We start from the raw sequence: 19790 nt of genomic DNA on the forward strand, positions 1-19790 counted from the left end.
TGTCCATCACCCTCACCCTCTGTGCTGAGATTCCCCATGGGTGCCCCATGTGCAGGCAGGAGGTGCAGGCAGGCAGCCAGGACAGAAGGAAAACCAGCAGCACCGCCCCCCGTGTTTTCCATTTTTTAATTATTCCCCACTGATGAGCATCTTCTGGAAGCGCCAACAACATCACGTGCTTTAATCAGCGTTAATTAGCGGGTGCCTCAGGACAGTGATGAGGGCAGGCAGCAGGAGAACCCCCCCCCCCCCCCCCCCCCACCCGTGCTGCGTGCACAGCTGGTGTCAGTGCCAGCACCCACCTCCTGCCTCCCAGCCCCTTTAACCCACAGCCCCCTCCTCACCCACAACCCTCCAGCCCCTTCATGCCAATCCTGGGGTCCTGCCAGCGCTGTGTCTGCTCCCAGCAAGTGCCTTGCAGAACTGGGCCACTGGCCATCCCAGAACTGGTCCTCATGAAGGTCCCCAGGGACATCCTCTGCTCTTCCGGTCCTCTCTGAGAGCTGGAGAAACTCAGCTCCATCCCATCAGGAGCAGTGCCTGTCCGGCCATAAATGAGGACTGTGGCTCCAGCCATGCTTGGAAGGGGACAGCCTGTGGCCCTCTGCATGGCTGTGTCTGGACAAAAGGGGAAGGAGGGACACCACCAGCCCCAAAGCTTATCAGGATTCCCATCCCACCCAGCTCCTCCAATCCTGCAGCAAAGTGGGATGGTGGGGGATTTACAATATCCAAAATCAGTGAAAAGGCAAAACCCCCATCATGTCTGGGGTCCCTCTGAGTGCACATGGTCCCAGGGGTTCTCAGAACCCCATCCTTTGAGGCGGGGGGAGGGGGGTCTTGGAGCCCTGTCCTAAAGACAAAACCCCAGAGACCAGAAAAAAATTGGGAGAGAAGCTGAGGTGAGGTCAGGGGGTTTCCATATGCTGGAGCCCACTTTGGCAGGTCTGGCTTTGTCCCACTCCTGCAGATCCAGCTCCTGCAGTGCCCTTCACCCCTGCCCACGGCTCCTCCAGCATGGCCATGGTGACACTGCAGACTTCTGAAAAATGGGATAAACAACAGTAAAAAATATAACTCATGGCAAAGGTTCCCTGCAGCAACTGGGGCATCTTAGCTGCCCTCAACCATCCCTTGTCCTGGACTCCTCTCTCAGTGCTGGCACTGGCCACAGGCATGTTAGAAGCTGGTGGGTCGGATCATCATGCGGGTGCCCTTCAGGGAGTAGCTGGGCCCCTGGAAGTGGTGCCAGCGGATGCCATTGAGCTTGCGGATGTTGTTCCGGGCTGGGTAGTAGATGCCATTCAGGTTGGAGAGGCCACAGGCATCAAACCACCATCCTGTGGGAAGGGAGCAGGGCAGGAAGGTGGCATCACAGGCTGGCACCCACATGTGCTTCACGGGGGTGTCCCCCTGCTCCACTCACCTCCCGAGAGCATCTGGGCACACTTGCAGAGACAGTTGTCATTGTCAGCATCACGGGTGCTGAATTGGGTGCCCTGCAGTGCCAGGCCACTCTGCTGCCCAGCCGTGCCACTGTAGTCCTGCAGTGACAGCCTGTGCCCAGTAGGAACACAGCCACTGTCACTGCCGGTGACACTGGAGGTCACTGAGCCCCCAGCACTGCTCAGGGGCTGCCATGAGCTGAATACAGCACAGAGGGATGTGGGCAGAGATCCTGCAGTTCCAGCTTGGCCTCCTGTCCTTGCTCCCCAAGAGTGGAGACTGTGGTATGCTGGAGCAGAGAGAACCCCCAAGTCTCCTCCAGTCCTCTTGCTGGGGGTCAGCTCAGTGCATGCATGGGATGTATGGTGCAGAGGATGTCTGGGGTCTGGTTCCACCTCCATCCCAGCAGTGAAGGCCCCCAGCTGCTTTCCACCCTCCTGCCCATGGCCAGGAGCACATGGTTATGGCAAGCTGAGCATTAGGAGCACAGCATCCCTCCCTGGATGGAGGACACTGGGGATGCTCAACACCCCTGGGAATGCCTGGTGGCCACAGCTGTGTCATCTCCCTTTCCCAAACAGAGTCTCAGTGCAAGATTTATACATTAAAAATCTACTTCTCAGGAGCCCAGGGAGAGATGAAAGTGTCACAGCATTGTACCTGGCACCTGGCATCATAACTACACCAGGACAACCCAGTGAAGCCCCAGGTGATCCTGCACCTTCCTATGGCACCACACCCAGCCCTTCCCCCTGGCCACTGCTCCCACGGAGCTTGGGGACAGTCAGAGATGGGGAATGCTGGGTGGCTGTTCCCACAGTGCCTCTCCCCTACCTGTAAAACTGCCGCTCACTGCCCAGCTGGAATTTCCTGTAGTGGGCATACACCTGGCCACCCTCCCAGTCCTGCAGCTCGACCCGCAGGGCGTAGGGCACCCGGCTCGTCAGCAGGTGCACGGCCTCATTCCCCAGCCAGTATTCCCCCGACGCATCCCCAAAGCCCTGTGGAGCAGCACGGTGGGTGAGTTCAGGGTGCCTGAGCTGCCCCCAAGGTGTCCCCCTCCCCAGTCAGGCACACACCTGCTTGTATTCCCTCCAGCTCCTCTGGAAGCTGAGGCTGCCGTTAGCACGAAGCTGGATGACGGTCCAGCCCCCTCGGTCTGTCTCCATGTCACAGTATGCCTGCAAGGGGAGTGAGGGACAGGCTGGGATGGCTTGGAGTGGACAGCCAGGTGCATCCCTGCCAGGCTGGGAAGCTCAGTGTGGGCGCTGTATGGGTGCTAGAGCTGGCTGAGGGGCTGGTGAGGGTGTGCAGTGCCCAGTGCCTGGCTGAGGAGTCTCTTCTCCCTCCATGGCCATGGGCAGGGGTTGGGGTCTGGTGTTTATAGGTCAGAGTGCCTTTAAAATCAATTTTATACCTCCATTTGGAAGGCTGTGCCAGGCCTGCTTTCATCCCGTGGGTGCTGCCTTCACCCCTGTGCATCCCCCAAGGCTGGCTGGGGTGGGGAAACTGCCCTGGCATGTGCCAAGCTACAGGGATCTGGTGTGAGGCTGGTGTGAACTGGGTGGGCAACACTCCAGGGTGCTGCAGGGAAGCCGTCTCTGGATTGTGCTCACCTTTTTGGGCTCACTGAGGTTGGCAATGTGCAGGGTGTAGATGCCACTGGCACGGATGCCCGCCCGGCGCACCTCGGCACAGTCCTGGAATTGCTGCTCCTGCCCAGTTGACATGGCTGTGGCAGAGGCACAGTTAGAAGGAAGAAAACCCTGATGGCCTTGCAGCCCTGCCTGGTTTTGCTGCTCTTCCCTCTCCCTTTGGAAGCCTTTGTGCTCACAGATTTTTTTTCCTTCTGCGCCATCTTCTGAGGGCTGGGCAAGGCAGCTGTGCCACCAGAGCTGGTGCCAGCCTAACCCCTGGGAGTTTGCCATGGCTAGGAATGGCACCAGGCTATGGACCCACCCCCTGGGGACTCCAAGCTGTTCCTTGGCTGCAACGAGTGGATCATTTTCTAGTGGAAGGTGTTCCTGCCCATGACAGGGTGGTGGAATGAGATGAGCTTTAAGATCCTTTCCAACCCAAACCATTCTATGATTGAATAATTCTATGATTTTTGAGGTGAGGTCACTCAAGCTGAGCAGACCACAGGGACACCCTGACACTCCTGGGAGCATGAGGAGCTTTCCCACTGCCCCACTCTGCTGGCACACCCAGCTCACCTCTGCCCTGGGAGACGAGGTGCATCAAGCTCTGGACAGACTGGAGGAGCTGGAGCTGCTGGCGCTGGAGCAGGCTGGTGTTGGCACTGGCAGCCAGCAGTGTCTTTTCCATCTCCTCGATGGTGCCGCTCTGCCGGCTCAGCAGCCGCTGCAGCTTCTCCTTCTCTGAGTGGGCCCCCGCCAGCTCCGCCTGCTGCTTCGTTTCCATCTCCAGCACCCGCACCTCCAGGATGCTGGGAGTGGGATGCAGCGGTGATGGGGTGGCAGAGCGGTCCCAGCGTGTCTGCAGGGACCCATTGCTGTCCCCATCCCCTGCTGCACCCCCTGAATTGTACCCTCACTTCTCGGATGTGCCCAGCCAGGGGAACCCAAAGCCTAGTGGCCATGCTGGGGCTGTGCAACCCACTAGAGATCACAGCCAGCACCTGGAGGGGTTCAAGCCCTCTCAAAGTGTAGTGTGAGGTGGGAGAGACCAGCTTCCCTGTGGGGTACAAGGGCTGTAGGGGTCCCTGAGCCACCCCAGCCCCTACTTGTTTCTGTTCTGCAGCTTGTGGATCTCATTGGTCTGCAGCAGCAGCTGCTTCTCCAGCTTGGTGGTGGACAGGGAATTCTCCTGGAGCTGCATCTCGATGCGCCACGTCTGATTCAGCACCTGCCTCAGGAGCAGAGGGGAGTCTTGGCATCAGCAGCCAGAGCCACACCGCATGCGTGGTGTCACCGGGCTGGCCAGTCTCTGGCACACAGCCCTGGTACCTCTGCCACTGGTGCATTAAACGCTGTGTCACCTCAGGGAATCTGCAGACAAACTGTGCCACCCACCACAGCCTCAGGGTGGTGGGGACGTGGGGACACATGTGCCATACCTGGGCCTCCACGTCGGTGAGCTTGCGGCTCTGCTCGGCGCTGCGGTTGAGGAGGGAGCTGCCGATCTCCAGCATGGTGGCGGTCTGGTTCTGCACTGCCGTCTGCTGCAGCTCAGCCATCTCCGGCTTCATGCTGCTCTGGATGTAGCTCTCCAACTGTGCAGGGAAGTGAGGATCCAGGGGATCATTGTCACCTCTTCAGGTCCTGTCTCAGCATCCCAGCTGAGCCTGGAACCACTGGGCACAGCCCCCATGCACAGCCCTGTGTTTCCACAAGGCTCGACCCACCTCAGGGCCCTTAGAATCTTATCAGAGGACAGAGCTAGCTGAGCTGCTGCAGGGGATCCTCAGGCACCAGCTGCCAAGATTCCTGGGCTGTGGTACCAGCTGGGGCCTGGCACAGGTTTCTGTATGCCCAGGTGTGCTGGCGGGCTGGGGCTGATGCCCAGCCAGGGTGGCCTGTGCCAAGCAGCCAGGCAAAGGAGCATCAAGCCAGACAGCAGCACCAGCTGCCAGCCCCCAACCACTGGTTTCCCAGGGCTGGGGATATGAATGGTGAGGCGACACCATCAGCCAGGGAAGGTGGATGTCCGGCACCCGGTGCTGCACCACCACGAGGAAATACTCGGGGCTGGGAAGAAACTGGCTGCGATCACAGCTCGGACACAGCTGAGATGACGTTTCCGCTTTCCCAGCCCGCGGGGGAGCCGCCTTTCCCAAAGGCTTTGCTATTTCTGGCAGCCCCGCCATGAGGTTCCCATTCAGCCCCTCCCCAGGGCGATGGCCTCGGAGGGGGCACGGTCCCTCGGCGGGGGCCACAGGGAGCGGAAGGGGCCACGCTGCCGCCCACGCTGGGAAAGCAGCCCCTGAGAGCAGGAGGGGCGGGGGCTGCCCAGCTCCCCGCATCCCACAGATGCTGCTGTTCCTGCAGTGCCCAGATCCTGCTCCCTGCCTGAGTTCCCCAGTGGTGCAGGCAGAGCCCCACATCCCCCAGCAGCTTGTGAGGTTGCGGACCAGGATCAGCAGGGTTGGGATGCTGCTCTTTGGGCAGTGAGGAAAGCAGGCAGCGGTGCTGGGATGTTCTGCACCGTGGTGGGAATGCAGTGGTGCTGGGATGCTCGGCGCTGTGGCAGGCAGGCGGCAGTGCTGGGATGTTTGGCATCATGAAATACCAGGATGTTCAGCACCACGGCAGGCAGCAGTGTTGGGATACTCAGCGTGGGAGTGGGGCCGGCAGCGGGCCAGGGCACAGGGCTCTGCACTTGTTTGACATGACGAAATCACACTGTTCCCTCCCCTTCTGCACCAGGCAGTGGCAAAACCATCACCCCCCTGTGAGCATCCATGTGGGGCAGGAGGGTCTCGGGGCAGGAAGGTCCCAGGGCTGACCATCCCAGCCAGCATCCCCTGCACCCGTTTCCCTGGGGATTTTCTCTCACAAGAACATGCTCTCAGGGAGGAAGCAGGGAAAGGTCGGAGAGCTGCGTCTGGAAAACATTTCCCCAAGCTGAGGGATTGCTGGAGAGTTTCCCTTTAACCACGTCGTTAATCTTGTTGCTTCACAGGGCTTGGGGAGGCCTTTTCTCCCTCTCAATCTTGCTTTTTTATTTTTTTTTTTTTTTAAATAAACATATCTGTGAGCCGAGGGCAGAACATACCCACGGAAAAGGTCAAGCTGGCACGGGGAAGGCTGAGAGCCCTGGAGATGGCGTCCTGGATCCTGGCCCCAGCAGCTCCCTGGGAGCTGGAGTGGGGCACAGTGTCCCCAGGCATGTCTGGCACAGGGGACACAACTGGGACAGGCTCTGTGCCAAGGACAGGGAATCTGGGATCCCCCCTCCTTCATTTGGGTGCTGATGTGAGCTGGGCTCTCCTGGTCTCAGAGACTCATTTCTCCACCATAAGGGCAGAGCCGCTGAGGGAAAAGCTGTGTTTTGATCACCCCAAAACATCACCATGGAGCAGGAGGAAACTCAGCCACTCACTGTCCCCATGCTGGGATACCATTGCCCACAGCTGGATCATCCTGTGCTGCTTTCTTGCAGCCACATCCCTCCCCTATGTCCCAATTCATATCCTGCCCTGGCATTTCTAAACATTTCACAAGCATTTGCTCAGTAATCCTTGAGTCACAGGTGGGTGGAAAACCCCTCACCTGCTCCCAACACCACTGCACAAATCCCAGGGTGAGCAGCATCAGCCCCTGTGGCTCAGGCACCTCAGAGCTGTGAAAATGCCACTGCCCTGCTGGAGACCCCATCTCACCCCAAGTCCCCCCTAGACCCAGCGGCACCATGAAGTGTTTGTGTTTGAACTAAAATTAATTCCCCCTGAGATAGAAGCAGCTGATTTGTCCTTGTGTGCTGGGTCCTTGCCATGTCCCCACCAAGGGGTGCTGAGTGGGGAGGGTGGAGCAGTCCCCTAGTGCCATGGATGGGGGTCCTGGGGGAATGTGGTGCTGGAGATGCTTGAGGGGGCCTGGTCTCCTGTTGGGTACCAGGAGACCCTCCCAGTTTCTCAGCACCCTGCAGGGGTCCCCATGCCAGGGCAGAGCAGACAGGGATGCAACATTGTTTACGATCTGTCCCTGAACCCAATGCTTCTTTTGAGCCCTCGTTTGTTTGTTCAGGGCTGGAGTCTGACCAAAACAAGCGTTCTTGGGCAGCTCTGCTGAAATTTGGGAAGCTGAGGAGCAGCAGCAAAAAAAAAAAATAGCTGCAAGCTGCCTCTAAAAGGAGAGAGCCATGCTGCAGGATGGGGCGGGACAGAATGAAATGGGGCGGGATTGTTGTGGTGGGATGGATGGATGGATGGATGGATGGATGGATGGATGGATGGATGGATGGATGGATGGAACAGGATGGGGATGGGGAAACAATGGGATACTGGCTGCCCAGTGCTCCATTGCCCTGTGCTCCTTGGGGCTGTGGTGAGAGGCATTGATGCCCACAGCTGCCCAGATGTGCAGTCCTACCTTGCCTGTGGCTGTCTACTCTGGATAGGGCCATGTACACCTGTGGTGAGGCTATGGTCCCTGCCTTGTTTGGCCATACAAAGGCTGCCCTCATCCTGGGGGAAGCTCAGAGCTGACCTGGGCACACAGGGCACAGGGACCCCAGGATTTGTGTGCACCCAGCAGACCCAGCAGGTTCCACAGTGACAGATTCGGTGCCACCAGCCAGGTTGTCACTGGCCTTGCTGACCCCTCCGCAACACTCTGGGCTGGCTTCCAGCAGAGCCACGGTTCAGTGTTTTCCCAGCTCTTGAGGAATTTGTTCTCTAGGATGGCTGAGGGGACAAGGAACAGCATCCCGCACGTCCCTGCTGCCTGCACTGTTCCCCACGGTCAGGGTGGCTACGGAAGCAGCGTGGCTGGCACAGGACATCCCCAGGACCCCCACTCAGAGTGTTGGCCCCATCCTGATCCCTGAGTGCTGCAGGGGCTCGGCATGGGAACATCACCCAGGAAATGGGAGTGCAGAGGCACACAGGTCCCATTGAAGTCTGGTGGGACACCACAGGACATGACTGGCTCTGCTGGGTCAGTGACAGCTGGGGACAAGCTGCTTCCCCTCTTATCAGTGTAGGTACCCAGTGTTCCTGGCATGGGCTGTGGGGTTCAGGGCCCCCCAGTGATGTGTCTCTTGGGATGAGCTATTCCTGACTCTGACGCAGGCAGCTGCACTCATATGCTGGGGGCTCCAGGAAGGAAATGGTGTTTCCTGCCTCAGGCATTGGGGACGGGGTGAGCCAGTGGGGGCTGAGGGTGGCAACCCCGTGGGTACACAGCCCCTCTGGTGTGGCACCCCACTGCTCCCACTGTGCACCACTCATAGGCCACCCAGGAGCTATGGGTCCCACACAAAGTCTTACCAAATGCTGGGAGCTTTTGCAAAGCCTATGAGAGTGAAAATGATAAAGCTGGAGAGATTTTGGTGGCCCCTGCCCTTAGGACCCTTGCCCTATCACTGGCCAAACTCCTTCCCAGTCTCCTCACCCAGAACCTGGAACGCTGATCCCCAAGGGATACATGTCGTGGCTAACCCAGCCAGGACCATGAAAAGCCCTATGGCAAGGATGGACAAGGAACAGAGCCTCAATGGGAAGAGATCTGGGTGAGTGATCTGCAACCCCCATGAGCTGCAGCCCCTGAAGAACCCCCTTCATGCAGACAGTGCCTGATGCCAGCTGCACACCTGCAGAGTAAAGCTGACCTGGATGCTCAGGTGGGCACAGGCCCCAGTGTCCACAGCTGTGCCACATGGATGCTGCATGAGAGGGTGCTGGACACAGACCCCTGCCCACGCCACCCTGCTGCTTGTCCCCCCCACATCCCACATCCTACATCCCACATCCTAACACCCTACCTTCAGCAGCCACTGGGTGCTGTTCTCCAGGATCCTCTCGAGGTGCCGCAGGCGCTGAGCAGCCCCGTGCCCGGCAGTGCCGGCGGGCGAGTCCCGCTGGAGCAGCACGTTGGCCGGACCGGGGACAGCACCGGGGGCTGCCGGGCAGGGCAGAGGGTCGGCCTCGGGCAGCACGAAGGTGTAGCTGCAGTGGCCGTGCTGCACACGGTGGTAGCGCCGGCGGCCGCCGCCCTCCAGAGCCCGGCGCTGGGCTCCGGCAGCGCACAGAGCCGTCGTGGCACAGGTCAGGGCTACGAGGCCGAGGCTGAGCGCCCGCATGGCGCGAGGGTCCCCGCGGGACCGGGGAAGCACGGCGGGGGATGCGCCGGCAGCTCGCTCCGTGCCGGGATGGGTCAGTGGGCGCTCGCAGCCGCGTCCAACCGCGGCGATTTCGGCATTTCCTCCCTCTGAGCCGGCGCTGGCCGCTCCGGCCTTTTATCGCCAGCCCTCGCAGGGGAAGAGGGGAGAAAAAAAAAAGGAAAAAAAAAAAGAAAAACAAAGGAAAAAAATCTGTTTAAAAACAATACTTCTATCTTTTTTCTTTCCTCTGAGTCCACTGCGGGGAGATCAAGTTTCACACGTGATCTATAAATGTCTCTCTCTCTCTCTCTCACACACACAGACACACACAGACACACACACACATACACACACATATACACACAAACACGCAGCCCCGTCCCTCCCCCGTCCGTTCTCTGCACAATTCATTGCACGTCCCGGGATGGACAGCGCCACGGCAGCACCGAACTCTCCTACCCTCCAGCCCTGCGCCCAGCGAGTTCCCCCGATCAACACCCCCTGGGATTCACCACACCCGGGCACCCCCATTCCAGTCAGCACAGCTCTCTCCCCGAGTCCCGGCTATTTATAATGCCAGCGGGAGCCAGGCCTGGATTTTGCTGCTCTGGCCATGGGATGAGCCCGTGGGGACCAGGAGGAGGACTGTGTCCCAGGCAGAGCTTGGCAGGACACAGCCAGACCATGCATGGGGCTCGGTGTGTCGGGGGCTGATGGACTCCAGCCACAACTGGGGGTCACCACGTCTGCCAGCCCATGTACTGGGATAGGATCTAGTGTGTGTCCCCCAGGAGGAGACAATCCCCGTGGTGGAGACAGGCTGCCAAGGGGATGCCCAAGCCTCTTAGCAGAGGGGGATCTTCTCCAACACCCAGAAAAAACCCCTGGTGGTTCCTAATCCTGTGGAATGGCAGTCCCAGTGTCACACTTGCCGCTCGCCCCACTGCTGGACCAGGCAATAAGCGATGCTGGTAGTACTTTACATAAAAACTTGAAATGAAATCTTCCCCAGTACGCCGGTGTTGGAGGGACAGGGCAGCGTGCCCCCTCACAGGAACCCAAGCTGGAGAGCTGGGGAATGCGGGATTGCACCGTGGCCATGGCCATCATCCTAGACCCCCTCCGGCAGCAACTCGTGGGAATGGGGAAAACAGGAACGCAGGAGCGATGCCGGGGGTTTAATCCGTTTATTTGTCATGAAGCGATCGGAAGAGCTGCTCTGGCAGCTTTGTGCCGGCTCTGGGGCTGACTCGATGCTGACACCCAGCGCTCCCGTCCTGAAGGGTCTGTGCAGCCCCCGCAGCCTCGACACCCCGCGCCCAGCCCCGGCCTCCCTCTGCTCACGGTCAGGGACGGGGCAGGGACGGGGAGTTCGGACCTCGGCAAACCCCAAATGCAGAGCTGCCTGCGGTTGGGAAGCGATTTAAGCAGACACATGGTATATATACCGATAGAGCCCTCTGTGCCTGCGGACACTCACAGCGTGGCAGGGAGGGACAGACTGGCACGCCTGGGCTCAGCACCCCCCGGTGATGGCTGGGAGGGGGCTCAGCACCCCACGGCCACGCCCCTGGTGATGGCTGGGCGCGGGTTGCAGCGCTGCTTCCAACACATCCCAGTTTGGGGATGCAGGAGGCAGCAGCATCCTTTACACTTGCACTCTGCATGTCCCTGTCCTAGACCAAATACGCGGCGGTCACCCCAAATTCCTGTGCCCACATCCAGCTGGGAGAGAAGCTCTTTGAGCCTCTCTGTGAGCTTGAGGACGATAGGGTTTGGCCCGTGAGGGTGCCGAGTGCTGGGCTGGCATGGTCCCAGAAGGGTTTTCATTCTGGAGGTCCAGTTGCCCTCCAAGACCCCAGAGAGCAAGATTTGACCCTTGGTTGTGCTGGTGGGGATGTTGAGCACCAGGCTGGGCTGCTGTGAACAAGGGCATGGTCGGCACTGGGGTCGCAGCCCCGGGAGTCCTGCTGTTTCCCATGCCTATGGCTGAGGATGGGGGACACTATCCAGCACCTGGAGCAGCTCAGTGGTGCTCTGTGCTCCCCAGCACTCCCATAAAATCAGGAGCTTGTGGAGCCAGGGCATCTCCCAGCCCTGGGGAACATTATCCAGGCAGGCATCAGCTACATTAGCAGGGTCCAACCTTGGTCTAACCCCATCCCACCCATCTGGAGGAAGGAAAGGGATGGAGCAGGCTAGGGGAGAGGGAAGACCAGAGGAATAAAGGAGCCACCCCCTCCCCAAGCTCTAGGGCTTTGCTTTGGACATTGAAAATTAGATTTTCTGAAAAGGAAATGTTTTACAGGCCATAAATTGTCTCAAAAGGAAAGGGGGATGGGGGACAGAGAAAATTGTGCAATTTTTTTTTGTGGATGGAAAAACAGGGGTGATGCGGCTGGAGCACTGTGGCAGGAGCTGGCTGGGAGCTCCTGACACGGTGCCCCAGCTCCTGTGCTGGTGCCTGCTAGGTGCCCGTGTGCCTTTCTGTCTTCGGCTTCTTCTGTCGCTTTTTGCCTTTGTTTTTGGGTTCGGTTTTCTCTGCAACAGAAAAAGGAGGAGAAAAGGAGAGCTCGCTCTTTGGCCAGGCAACATGAAGTGACCTGAGTCTCATCCATGGGATGCTGATCCCATATCCTCCCTCAAGGTGTTAGTGCTGGACCCTGTTTCTGATTTTGGGGACCCCAGAGCCGTTGCCCGGTCATGAAACAGCAATGTGGTTCTGTGGGAGGTCTGGGAGTGCTGATGGCATGGGCCATCTCCCATGGGTGGACTCTCAGTCCTGGTACCCCAAAATCCCTTGGAATGGGGTGGGGCAGCTCAACCCAAACAGAAGCTGCCTAGAGAAACCCCAGCTTCTCTCTGAGCAAGGACTGTGGGTGTTGGAGAGGGGCAGTGGCTGCACCAGGACCCCAAAGCCATGGCACACCCGTGCTCAGCTCTGCCATGATGTGGGAACCTGCCCACCACCACGGGACCCAGACAGCCCTGGGAATATTTGGGCATGGTAGGAAACAAGGTGGCTTTGGAGAGCATCCTTGCATAGGTGCTAATTCTCTCTCCCTGAGGACGCTTTCCACGTGTGGATGGTCCCCATCCCAGTGGCACAACCAATGTGCTGGTGGAGCCTGGATACATTCCAGGTTAACCCACTGCCAGCTTTCCAGGGTCAGGCTGCTGGGACCCAAATCTTTGCTCACCCCGAGAAGCTGCCACACACCCTCCAGGTAGCCGAGGTGTTGGTGCTGAGACACCAAAGAAACAGGGATTTTGGATAAACCCTGCTGTGCCATGGGCTCCAGTGAGAGTGGCAGTCCATGCTATGGATCAGAATGGTTGCCCCAAAATCTGGGCAGCTTTGTCAGTCCTTGCCCCCTTGCACCCACATTCCAATTAGAGCCACATGTGGGGGGTTCAGTGGTGTGAGGGGCACAAGTGAGCATGACTGTCCCTGGTGTTGTGTGTGCCAGCACTGTTGTCCCCAGTCCCTTCTGAGGGCTCCAGTTCTTGTCCTGCCTGGCTCTGAAATCCTGTTTCTTGGCTCTGATCTCCAGACAGTTGCCACCCACAAAGGAGAGGGCACGGCACGCACGCCAAGCGTCTGGAGAGCGGGACAGACACCCAAGGCAGATTTACGGCAGCACAAGGGGTTTGTGCCATGGCCAAATGCAGCAGCTTTTCCCTTCCAGCCGCCTGGATGGCTCAGAAGTGGTGGCACAAATCTCTCATCACACGGTCGGGTTCGGCCGCCTGCCCTGGCTCGCCTGGGCTGGGGGTGTCTCGGATGCATCAAGTGAACTCCTCGCCCTCCTCCAGCATCTGGATCCCATAACCCGGCCCTTGGCCAGGCGGGCAGGAGCCTGGGAGCAAGGGCAGATGCACGCTCTGCCGTGGCAGTGACTCTGAACAGCCTGCCCAGGAGAGGGAGGCATGGAGGGACTGCTCTCTCCTCAGGGGGCTGCTTGGAGGGGGCTCATAGGATTCCTTCTGCTAGAGAGGGGACAGGCCTGTCTCTGAAGCTGATCCCAGACAGCAACCTCAAGAGTAGAGTCCTGTCAGTCCCTGAGCCCATCACCATAGCCCCAGGGCTCCCAGCTTGCAGGAGCACAGGCAGAGGCAGGAGGCCAAGCACTTTTTTGGGGTGCCAGTGCCTTCCCAGTAACTTCACAAGATGAGGTGCCCCTGGAATACTGGCGCAGCAGTCCCTGCCAGTGGGACCCTAATGTGTGCCAGGCAGGGCAGGGCATGGGCACGGTGCTCCAGGACACAGTGCTCTGGAGCAGCCTGTCCTCCCACACTAAATTTCTTGCATCAAACTGTCACCAGCTCTGCGGGTCTGGAGCTGCCACACACCAGCAGGGAGGGGAACATCCTCAAAATCGATGCCACCTGGCACCCCAAAGACATGAGCTGGGACCTGGGTGGGGAAGGGAATCAGCTCCTCTGCATTGTCAGCAGGAAAATATTACTTATGATTGATGGTGCTGGGATAAAACCTCTCTCCTGGCTCTGTGGCCCTCGCCCAGCACACACGTCCTCTGCTGTTGCCCCCCTTCTTTATCCTTTTTCTCTCCACCCTCACAGTCCTGTCCTCTGTGATCCCCGCCACGCTGGCGGTGCCGGCCAGCCCATCCCACGGCACAGAGTGATCCCGCAGCTCCGAACCGCAACCCTCAGTGGCTCAGATCTGCTGCCAGGCACTTCAGATCGGTATCTCATGCATCCCCCTTTCTGCCAGTTATTAAGTGGAGATTTATTAGGGTAGCTTCAGTCCAGACGCCTGCATCCAAAAATGACATCAGCCATGTCCTGGTTCCCATTGCCAGCCCTGCACCCGTGCACGCACTGCCTGGACAGAGCCTGCAGCAGGTCTGGTGTGTGAAAGGTGGGGAGATCCTTGAGACAGGGAGCCCCCAGCTTGGGAATGAGGTGGGGGGAAGTGCAGGAGCATGAGTGAATATCTGTCCAGATGAGCCATGGAAAGGGACTGTGCCCTTGGGAGCCTCCCAAAACTTTGGCCATTAGAAATCCCCTGGGTGATGCTCTCCTAATTCACGAGCATTCCAGCTTTTGGGGAGCTCAGAGGTTTTTGCAGGAACCTCCCCTGAGTGTCTCAATCCTCCTTACCCACAGCTGCAGTACAGAAAGCCTCCCTTCACGTCGTGGCAGGATGGGAGCTGGAGCTCGGCAGCCTCATCCCACCACGGCGGTTCGTGCCAGTGCCCAGCCCAGCCCAGTCCAGCATGGAAGGGGACACTGGCTCATTCCAGGCATCCTCGGGGCGTGCCAGGTGGGAGCAGCCAGCCCTAGGGCTGCTCAGCACATGTGCCTGAGATCACAGCTTTACCCAAAATTTCAAAATGCTTGGGAGATGACAGCATGGCTCGCCAGACCCGTGCTGCCACCATCCTCCTGCAGCAGCCCTCGGGCTCATTTTGGAGAGACGCGAAGCTGTCCCCAGACCCGGCGGCGCGGTGCTCACCTCCCGGGCAGTGCTTCTTCATGCGGCACCTCCTGGTCTCCAGCAGAGCGGGGCAGGCAGTCCCGTCCTCCCGGGCGGCCTCCGGCACCTCCCGCACCCGCGTCTCCACACCCCACTTGCAGCCGCAGGTCCGGCTCTCGTGGGTACAGGCGCTCCACTCGCTCCACGGCCCCGGCTCGCACGTCTCTGCAGGGACGGGGACAGAACGGATTGGTGACCCCTCGGCGCCCAGGCACGTCCCCAGGGACGGCGCGCACGGGGTGCGGGTGGTGCTTACCTTGGCACTCGCGGGTGCCGGGCTGTGCCGCAGTGCCGGGGGGACACTGCCGAAAACACTGGCCCTTGTACAAGTAAAACTTGTCCTTGCACTTCATGCAGAAGTCTCTGCTGAAGCAGCTCTCGCAGCTGGGAGACCTGCACTCTGCCGGGAGGGACGGCCGGTCAGAGGGACAGCCCGGGGCAAGTGGCACCCCCGGCACCCACCGGGGGTACAAAACCTGCGGGGGCCGGGCTGCAGCTCTGGGTAAGGGAAAAGCGGACGAAGCCCCCCTAACCCGGCCGCCCCTGGATCCAGTGCCACCAGGGATGCCGTGGGAAATGAAGCCATCGCCCTTCCCGCAGCACTGGGACCCACAGGGCGCCGAGGGGAGCGGGGGGCACTAGTAGGAGCAGGGGGACCCCGGCTGGCGCGGGACGTACTTGTGCATCTGTTGACCTCCAGACCCCGCACGCCAAAGTAGCCTGGGGGACAAGTGTGGACGCACATGCCGTACTGGCGGATGCCGTCCCTCCAGATGAGCAGGAAGAGCCGGTGGTGGCAGGTGATGCAGCCGTTGTCCTCAGAGCACAGGACGCAGCCCGTGCAGTTTTCCAGCAGGCTGGCACTTGCTGCGGGGACAAATGGAGGAGAGAGGCTGTGGCACAGGTGCCGAGGTGAGCCCCAGCCCCGTGGCAGCCCCTCTCTGTCACACCAGGGTGATAGCACTGTCCTGTCTCCCTGCAAATGCCACCCCACCTCTCTCTGTTCCTCAAATCCCCACCTCTGTCCATGCTGGCAGCAAAGGGACACATGGAGCCATCGCTTCTAGCTTGGTTATCACTGATGGCCTCCATCACTGCAAGATCCAGACAGAGGGTTTGCCCCATGCCCAGCACTGCCCATAGGTGACAATCTGAGCCACGTCCCAAGCCAGCCTTGCCCATCCTGTGGGAAGTGGAACAGCCACTGGGTCAGTGGGTAGAAATACAATCTGACCTGGATTAATCAGTTGATGCCTGTTAAGTGTCAGAGGACAAAGGGCATTTTGGATGCACTCAAGAGGAGCTGAGAAAAGGATCTGTCTGTTTGCTCAAGAGCCTCTGCTGCCTCCCTGGCTGCCTATGCTGTACTCCCAGCCTATGGGAGGGTGACTGACCCCGGGGAGGGTGACCTCTGTTCCCAGGGACAAGGACAGGTGCTAACATCCACCAGCCCACAGAGACACTTCCAACTACTCCTGCTCTCTAAGCCCACAAAAAAAGCAGCCTGGAGGGATGCTGCTGGCACAGGGGAACTTTGGAAGCTGGGAAGCATCGAGCTCTGGGGACTGCACATACCCTGTGTCTTTTTGCAACCCCAGGCTATCTGGGCATCACAAAAGGGGCCACTGAACTCTTGCATGCAGGCATCCAATGCCTTCACCATGCCCCTGTTTGCTTGGCTCTGGCAAGCCTGAGTAATGGTAACAGTGCCAGAAGTCCTGGTACAACAGGCTTAGGACCTGGGGTCTGTAGAACCATAGGATCACAGAATGGTTTGGGTTGGAAGAGACTTTCAAGACCATCTCAAACCCCCCTGGCCTGCAGGGACACCTTCCCCTAGACAAGGTTGCTACAAGCCCGAGTAACCTGATGGGTGCTGCCAAGCATGGACATAGCCCTGGGAGCAGTGCCTGGCACTGGTCCCTCTGACCCCAGAAGCTGTGTCATAAGGATCCCATGGTTGTGGGGCTGGGCCAGAGGTGCTGGGGAAGCCGGGGGGATGCTGTCAGAGGATTCTGTCAGACCATGATGGCAAGCGATGCCTCGCGGCCCCGTGCGCTGGTCCCTGGCACAAGCCAGTCCATGGTGCCATGCAGTTGTCCCCAAGCTGGCTTATCACAGTCCCTTCTCTGGGGCACACTGTCTGGGATGGCAGCACTGCCAGGAGCCTTCATTAGAGCTGCATCTGCTGGGAGCGCTAACGAAGCACCTTGGATCCATTAAGTTGTTATGGTCTCCGTTACATATTTACCAAACGCTGACAACATTTGTGTTCCTGGCTGCAGCTGGAGTCACTTCCCTCGAGACCCGTGGATTTACAAGCCTCTTTCCCTTCCTTAATTCTTTTTGATATTTAGGGGTTTTTTTTGCTGCTGTCCTTTTACCTCCAGCCAGGGCAAAGAAGGTGGGGAGCCCTGGATGGGCTCTGGGGCTTCCCTCCTCTCACTGGCTTTGGAAATAATTCCATGCTATGAAGCTGGGAGTAATGGGGTCGTCCTCCTCCACTCCACAGTGCTGCTGGTATGGTACACACATCTCTGCCACCCAGAGTAACACTGGGAGCCACCACAGAGAAGAACAGAATGTGGCTTACTCTGAAACCATGGATTTGGGGATTAGGGAGAAGTGGTGGGTTCATCTCCTCCTGTCCAGTGGTAATGGCAGAGTGCGGGGCTGAGCTGGGATGGACACTGGGCATGGGGCACAATGGGTACCTGAGTTCTGCTGGACGTGGGTGTGATATCCCCCATTTCTGCCCACCCTACACCCAGTCCTGCTGGGACCCATGAGTCCCTGGGGAACTGGACTGCCCAGACCAGAGATCCCAGTGTCAGCAGGGAGGCTGTGGGGTGCTGCAGCATCGTTTGTGGCTCCTGGGCCCTGTGCTAGCTTTTCTCTGTGGGTTAACCTGGGTATGAAACATGTCTGGGGTATGAAGCCATGGCCAGACCCCCAGGCTGCCAAGACCTGGGGCCTTTGGAACATTGCCCTACCCAGCATCAAGCACTGGTAGCTAGAGCCCCTCTTGGTGCTTGGCTGTTTCCCATCAGGGGTGTTTTGGCCACCAGCCTGGCCACCCACATCATCACACACAACTACTGCCTCCGCATGCCTTTAACATGGAACAACTTCAAGGGAAGCTCTCCAGGTTCCAGCCCTGAGAGCACTGGTCCTGGGAGGTCCAGCCCCTACCCTGGCACATGTTGGCCCCAAAACCAAGGCACTCCTGGCACAGAGCTGAGAACCAGCCCTGGATCCACTCCACGCAGCCAGCTGGCACTGCCTGGCACTGCCCAGTGAGGGACATGAGCCAGTGTCCAATGGACGTGGCACTTGCCTTAGCGCAGCCTCAGCACACCCTGCCTTTGCCCAGGCACTGAGCAAAGTGGTTCAGGTGGTGCCTCTTCCTGGGAAAAGGATGGGACAGGGGACAGGCAGTGCCTTCCATGGCTGTGAGCATCCTTCCAGGAGGTTTTACTCCTAAGGCACTTAGTGTGTTACACAGAGAAAGGAAATAACAGAAAAACAGCCCATTTTGTGCTATCCCCACTGTGTCTGGCTCTGCTGGGATTTGCAGAGCTGGTTCCAGTGCCAGCTAGTGTCCCTTGTCTCCTGCTAGCCCTAAAGGCAGGGCGGGCACTGGGCAGGCAGTGCTATGGGGCTGTGCTCTGCATCTTCCTGCACTGCCAAGCCAACCCTGTGCCACGCACCCAGAGGGGAACACAGACAGTCCACAAAGGGGCTCAAGGGGAGATGTTGGGGTTTGCCGGTTCCTGGCACCTCCAGCTCTGGTTCCCAACTCCTTCCAGCTCTGTGCAGGCAGGACAGGCAGCCTGGTGTCCCAAAACCACCCTGCAGGACCCGAGCAAGAAAAGCCCACTGCGCACACTGTACCTTGCTTCTTCCACCGGTTTTGCGTGAGCATTTCCATGGAGCTGATGAATAACAGCAACATGAATATTATCCACTGCATCTGGGCAGGAGTGATGTCGGACAGGGAAGAAATCAAATCATCCAAGCGGCTGGCGGGCTCGGCTCCTGCCAGAGCCGGTGAGGGGTGGTGGGAGAGCAACGAGCGGCTCCGAGCTCACACCATCCCAACCCGAGCTTCGGACACACAGCCACGCTTGAGGGAAGCTTGAGCCGCAGACAGTGGGGCAGGCTGGGGTTGATGTCAGGCCCGGGGAGTGCTCATGGTGGTGGGGAAGTGCCGGCTGCTCCAGGGAGCTCTGCCTTTATAGTCAGTGTCAGCCCCCTCTCCTCACCCTCCCTTTCAAAATAATAATAATCCTAAAAAAAAAACGAAAAAAAAAAAAAATCCCCCAGCAGCAACAAAGTGACTGGCAAACGCCCTGGCTGGATCCCCCCGGAGCACTCCAGCCACCACCTCGGCTGGGAACCGTCCCGCCGTCCCGCCGCGGTCCGACTGTCCCGCTGCCATCCCAGCGCCGGGGTCACAGCGAAGCCCCCTGCGATTTTGGGGGGGTGGAGCCAGGAGGGTGACGCTGCCTGCGCCGGCCCCCCCGGCTCAGCCCCCCCGGCTCAGCCCCCCGCTCCCGGTCCCGGCAGGGCTGGGGGGGCCAGCGGCAGCCCCCGGGCAGGGCTGAGCCTCCCGGGCAGGGCTGAGCCTCCCGGTCGCCGGGAGCCGTGGTGGGTCTCCGGCAGCTCCGGCGGCGGCTGTGGGTCTGCCCCGGCTGTCCCCAGGATTGCAGCTGACTCTGATTTTCCGAGCGCTTCTTAACTCACCTCCTTCCTAGCTGCGGGAGCGAAGCTGAGCCGAGCCGAGCTGTGCCAAGCTGTTCCAAGCCAAGACGAGCTCACGGAGCTGTTCCGGGCTCCCATGCGGCTGTCTACACTCCTTGTCTCGCTGTGCCCCCCAAAGCCCACCCTAGGGTCTGTCCTTGAAGTGGGATGCAGGACAGGACAGGGACACCTCACTCACCAGGTACCCGAGGTGACCAAAAGGCGCAGGTCCCCATCCTGGGAGCCCCACGTGCTGATCCCGTCGTGCCAACCCCGTGCCAGGAGCTGTACCCTGGGACAGCGTGGTGACCTC

The 19790-nt window shown here is 59.3% G+C and overlaps 2 protein-coding genes across 4 annotated transcripts; both read right to left on the reverse strand.

Annotated features, from left to right (window-relative positions):
- Positions 1 to 1179: 1179 nt before the first annotated feature.
- On the reverse strand, positions 1180 to 9685 carry ANGPT4 (angiopoietin 4). Of its 3 annotated transcripts, XM_062504917.1 has the most exons (10): positions 8893 to 9685; positions 4526 to 4681; positions 4193 to 4314; positions 3652 to 3895; positions 3281 to 3307; positions 3063 to 3155; positions 2526 to 2627; positions 2281 to 2447; positions 1427 to 1557; positions 1180 to 1340 (listed from the first exon to the last, which is right to left on the reverse strand). In XM_062504917.1, exons 1-10 carry the CDS (start codon positions 9208 to 9210, stop codon positions 1180 to 1182), a joined length of 1521 nt encoding a protein of 506 aa, XP_062360901.1. In that variant the 5' UTR covers positions 9211 to 9685. The 3 variants fall into 3 exon arrangements, with proteins under 3 accessions (XP_062360901.1, XP_062360903.1, XP_062360902.1); XM_062504919.1 differs by lacking the exon at positions 3281 to 3307 and having other exon boundaries at positions 3063 to 3178; positions 3663 to 3895; XM_062504918.1 differs by lacking the exon at positions 3281 to 3307 and having other exon boundaries at positions 3063 to 3178; positions 3654 to 3895.
- A 2013-nt stretch (positions 9686 to 11698) lies between these two features.
- Positions 11699 to 18707, reverse strand: RSPO4 (R-spondin 4). Its single transcript, XM_062505159.1, has 5 exons — positions 18629 to 18707; positions 15413 to 15601; positions 14991 to 15134; positions 14714 to 14899; positions 11699 to 11772 (listed from the first exon to the last, which is right to left on the reverse strand). The coding sequence occupies exons 1-5, from the start codon at positions 18705 to 18707 to the stop codon at positions 11699 to 11701; spliced, it is 672 nt and encodes a 223-aa protein (XP_062361143.1).
- Between the last annotated feature and the right edge of the window lie 1083 nt (positions 18708 to 19790).

The sequence above is a fragment of the Cinclus cinclus genome, chromosome 18, assembly GCF_963662255.1.
Source record: "Cinclus cinclus chromosome 18, bCinCin1.1, whole genome shotgun sequence".
NCBI lineage: Eukaryota > Metazoa > Chordata > Aves > Passeriformes > Cinclidae > Cinclus > Cinclus cinclus.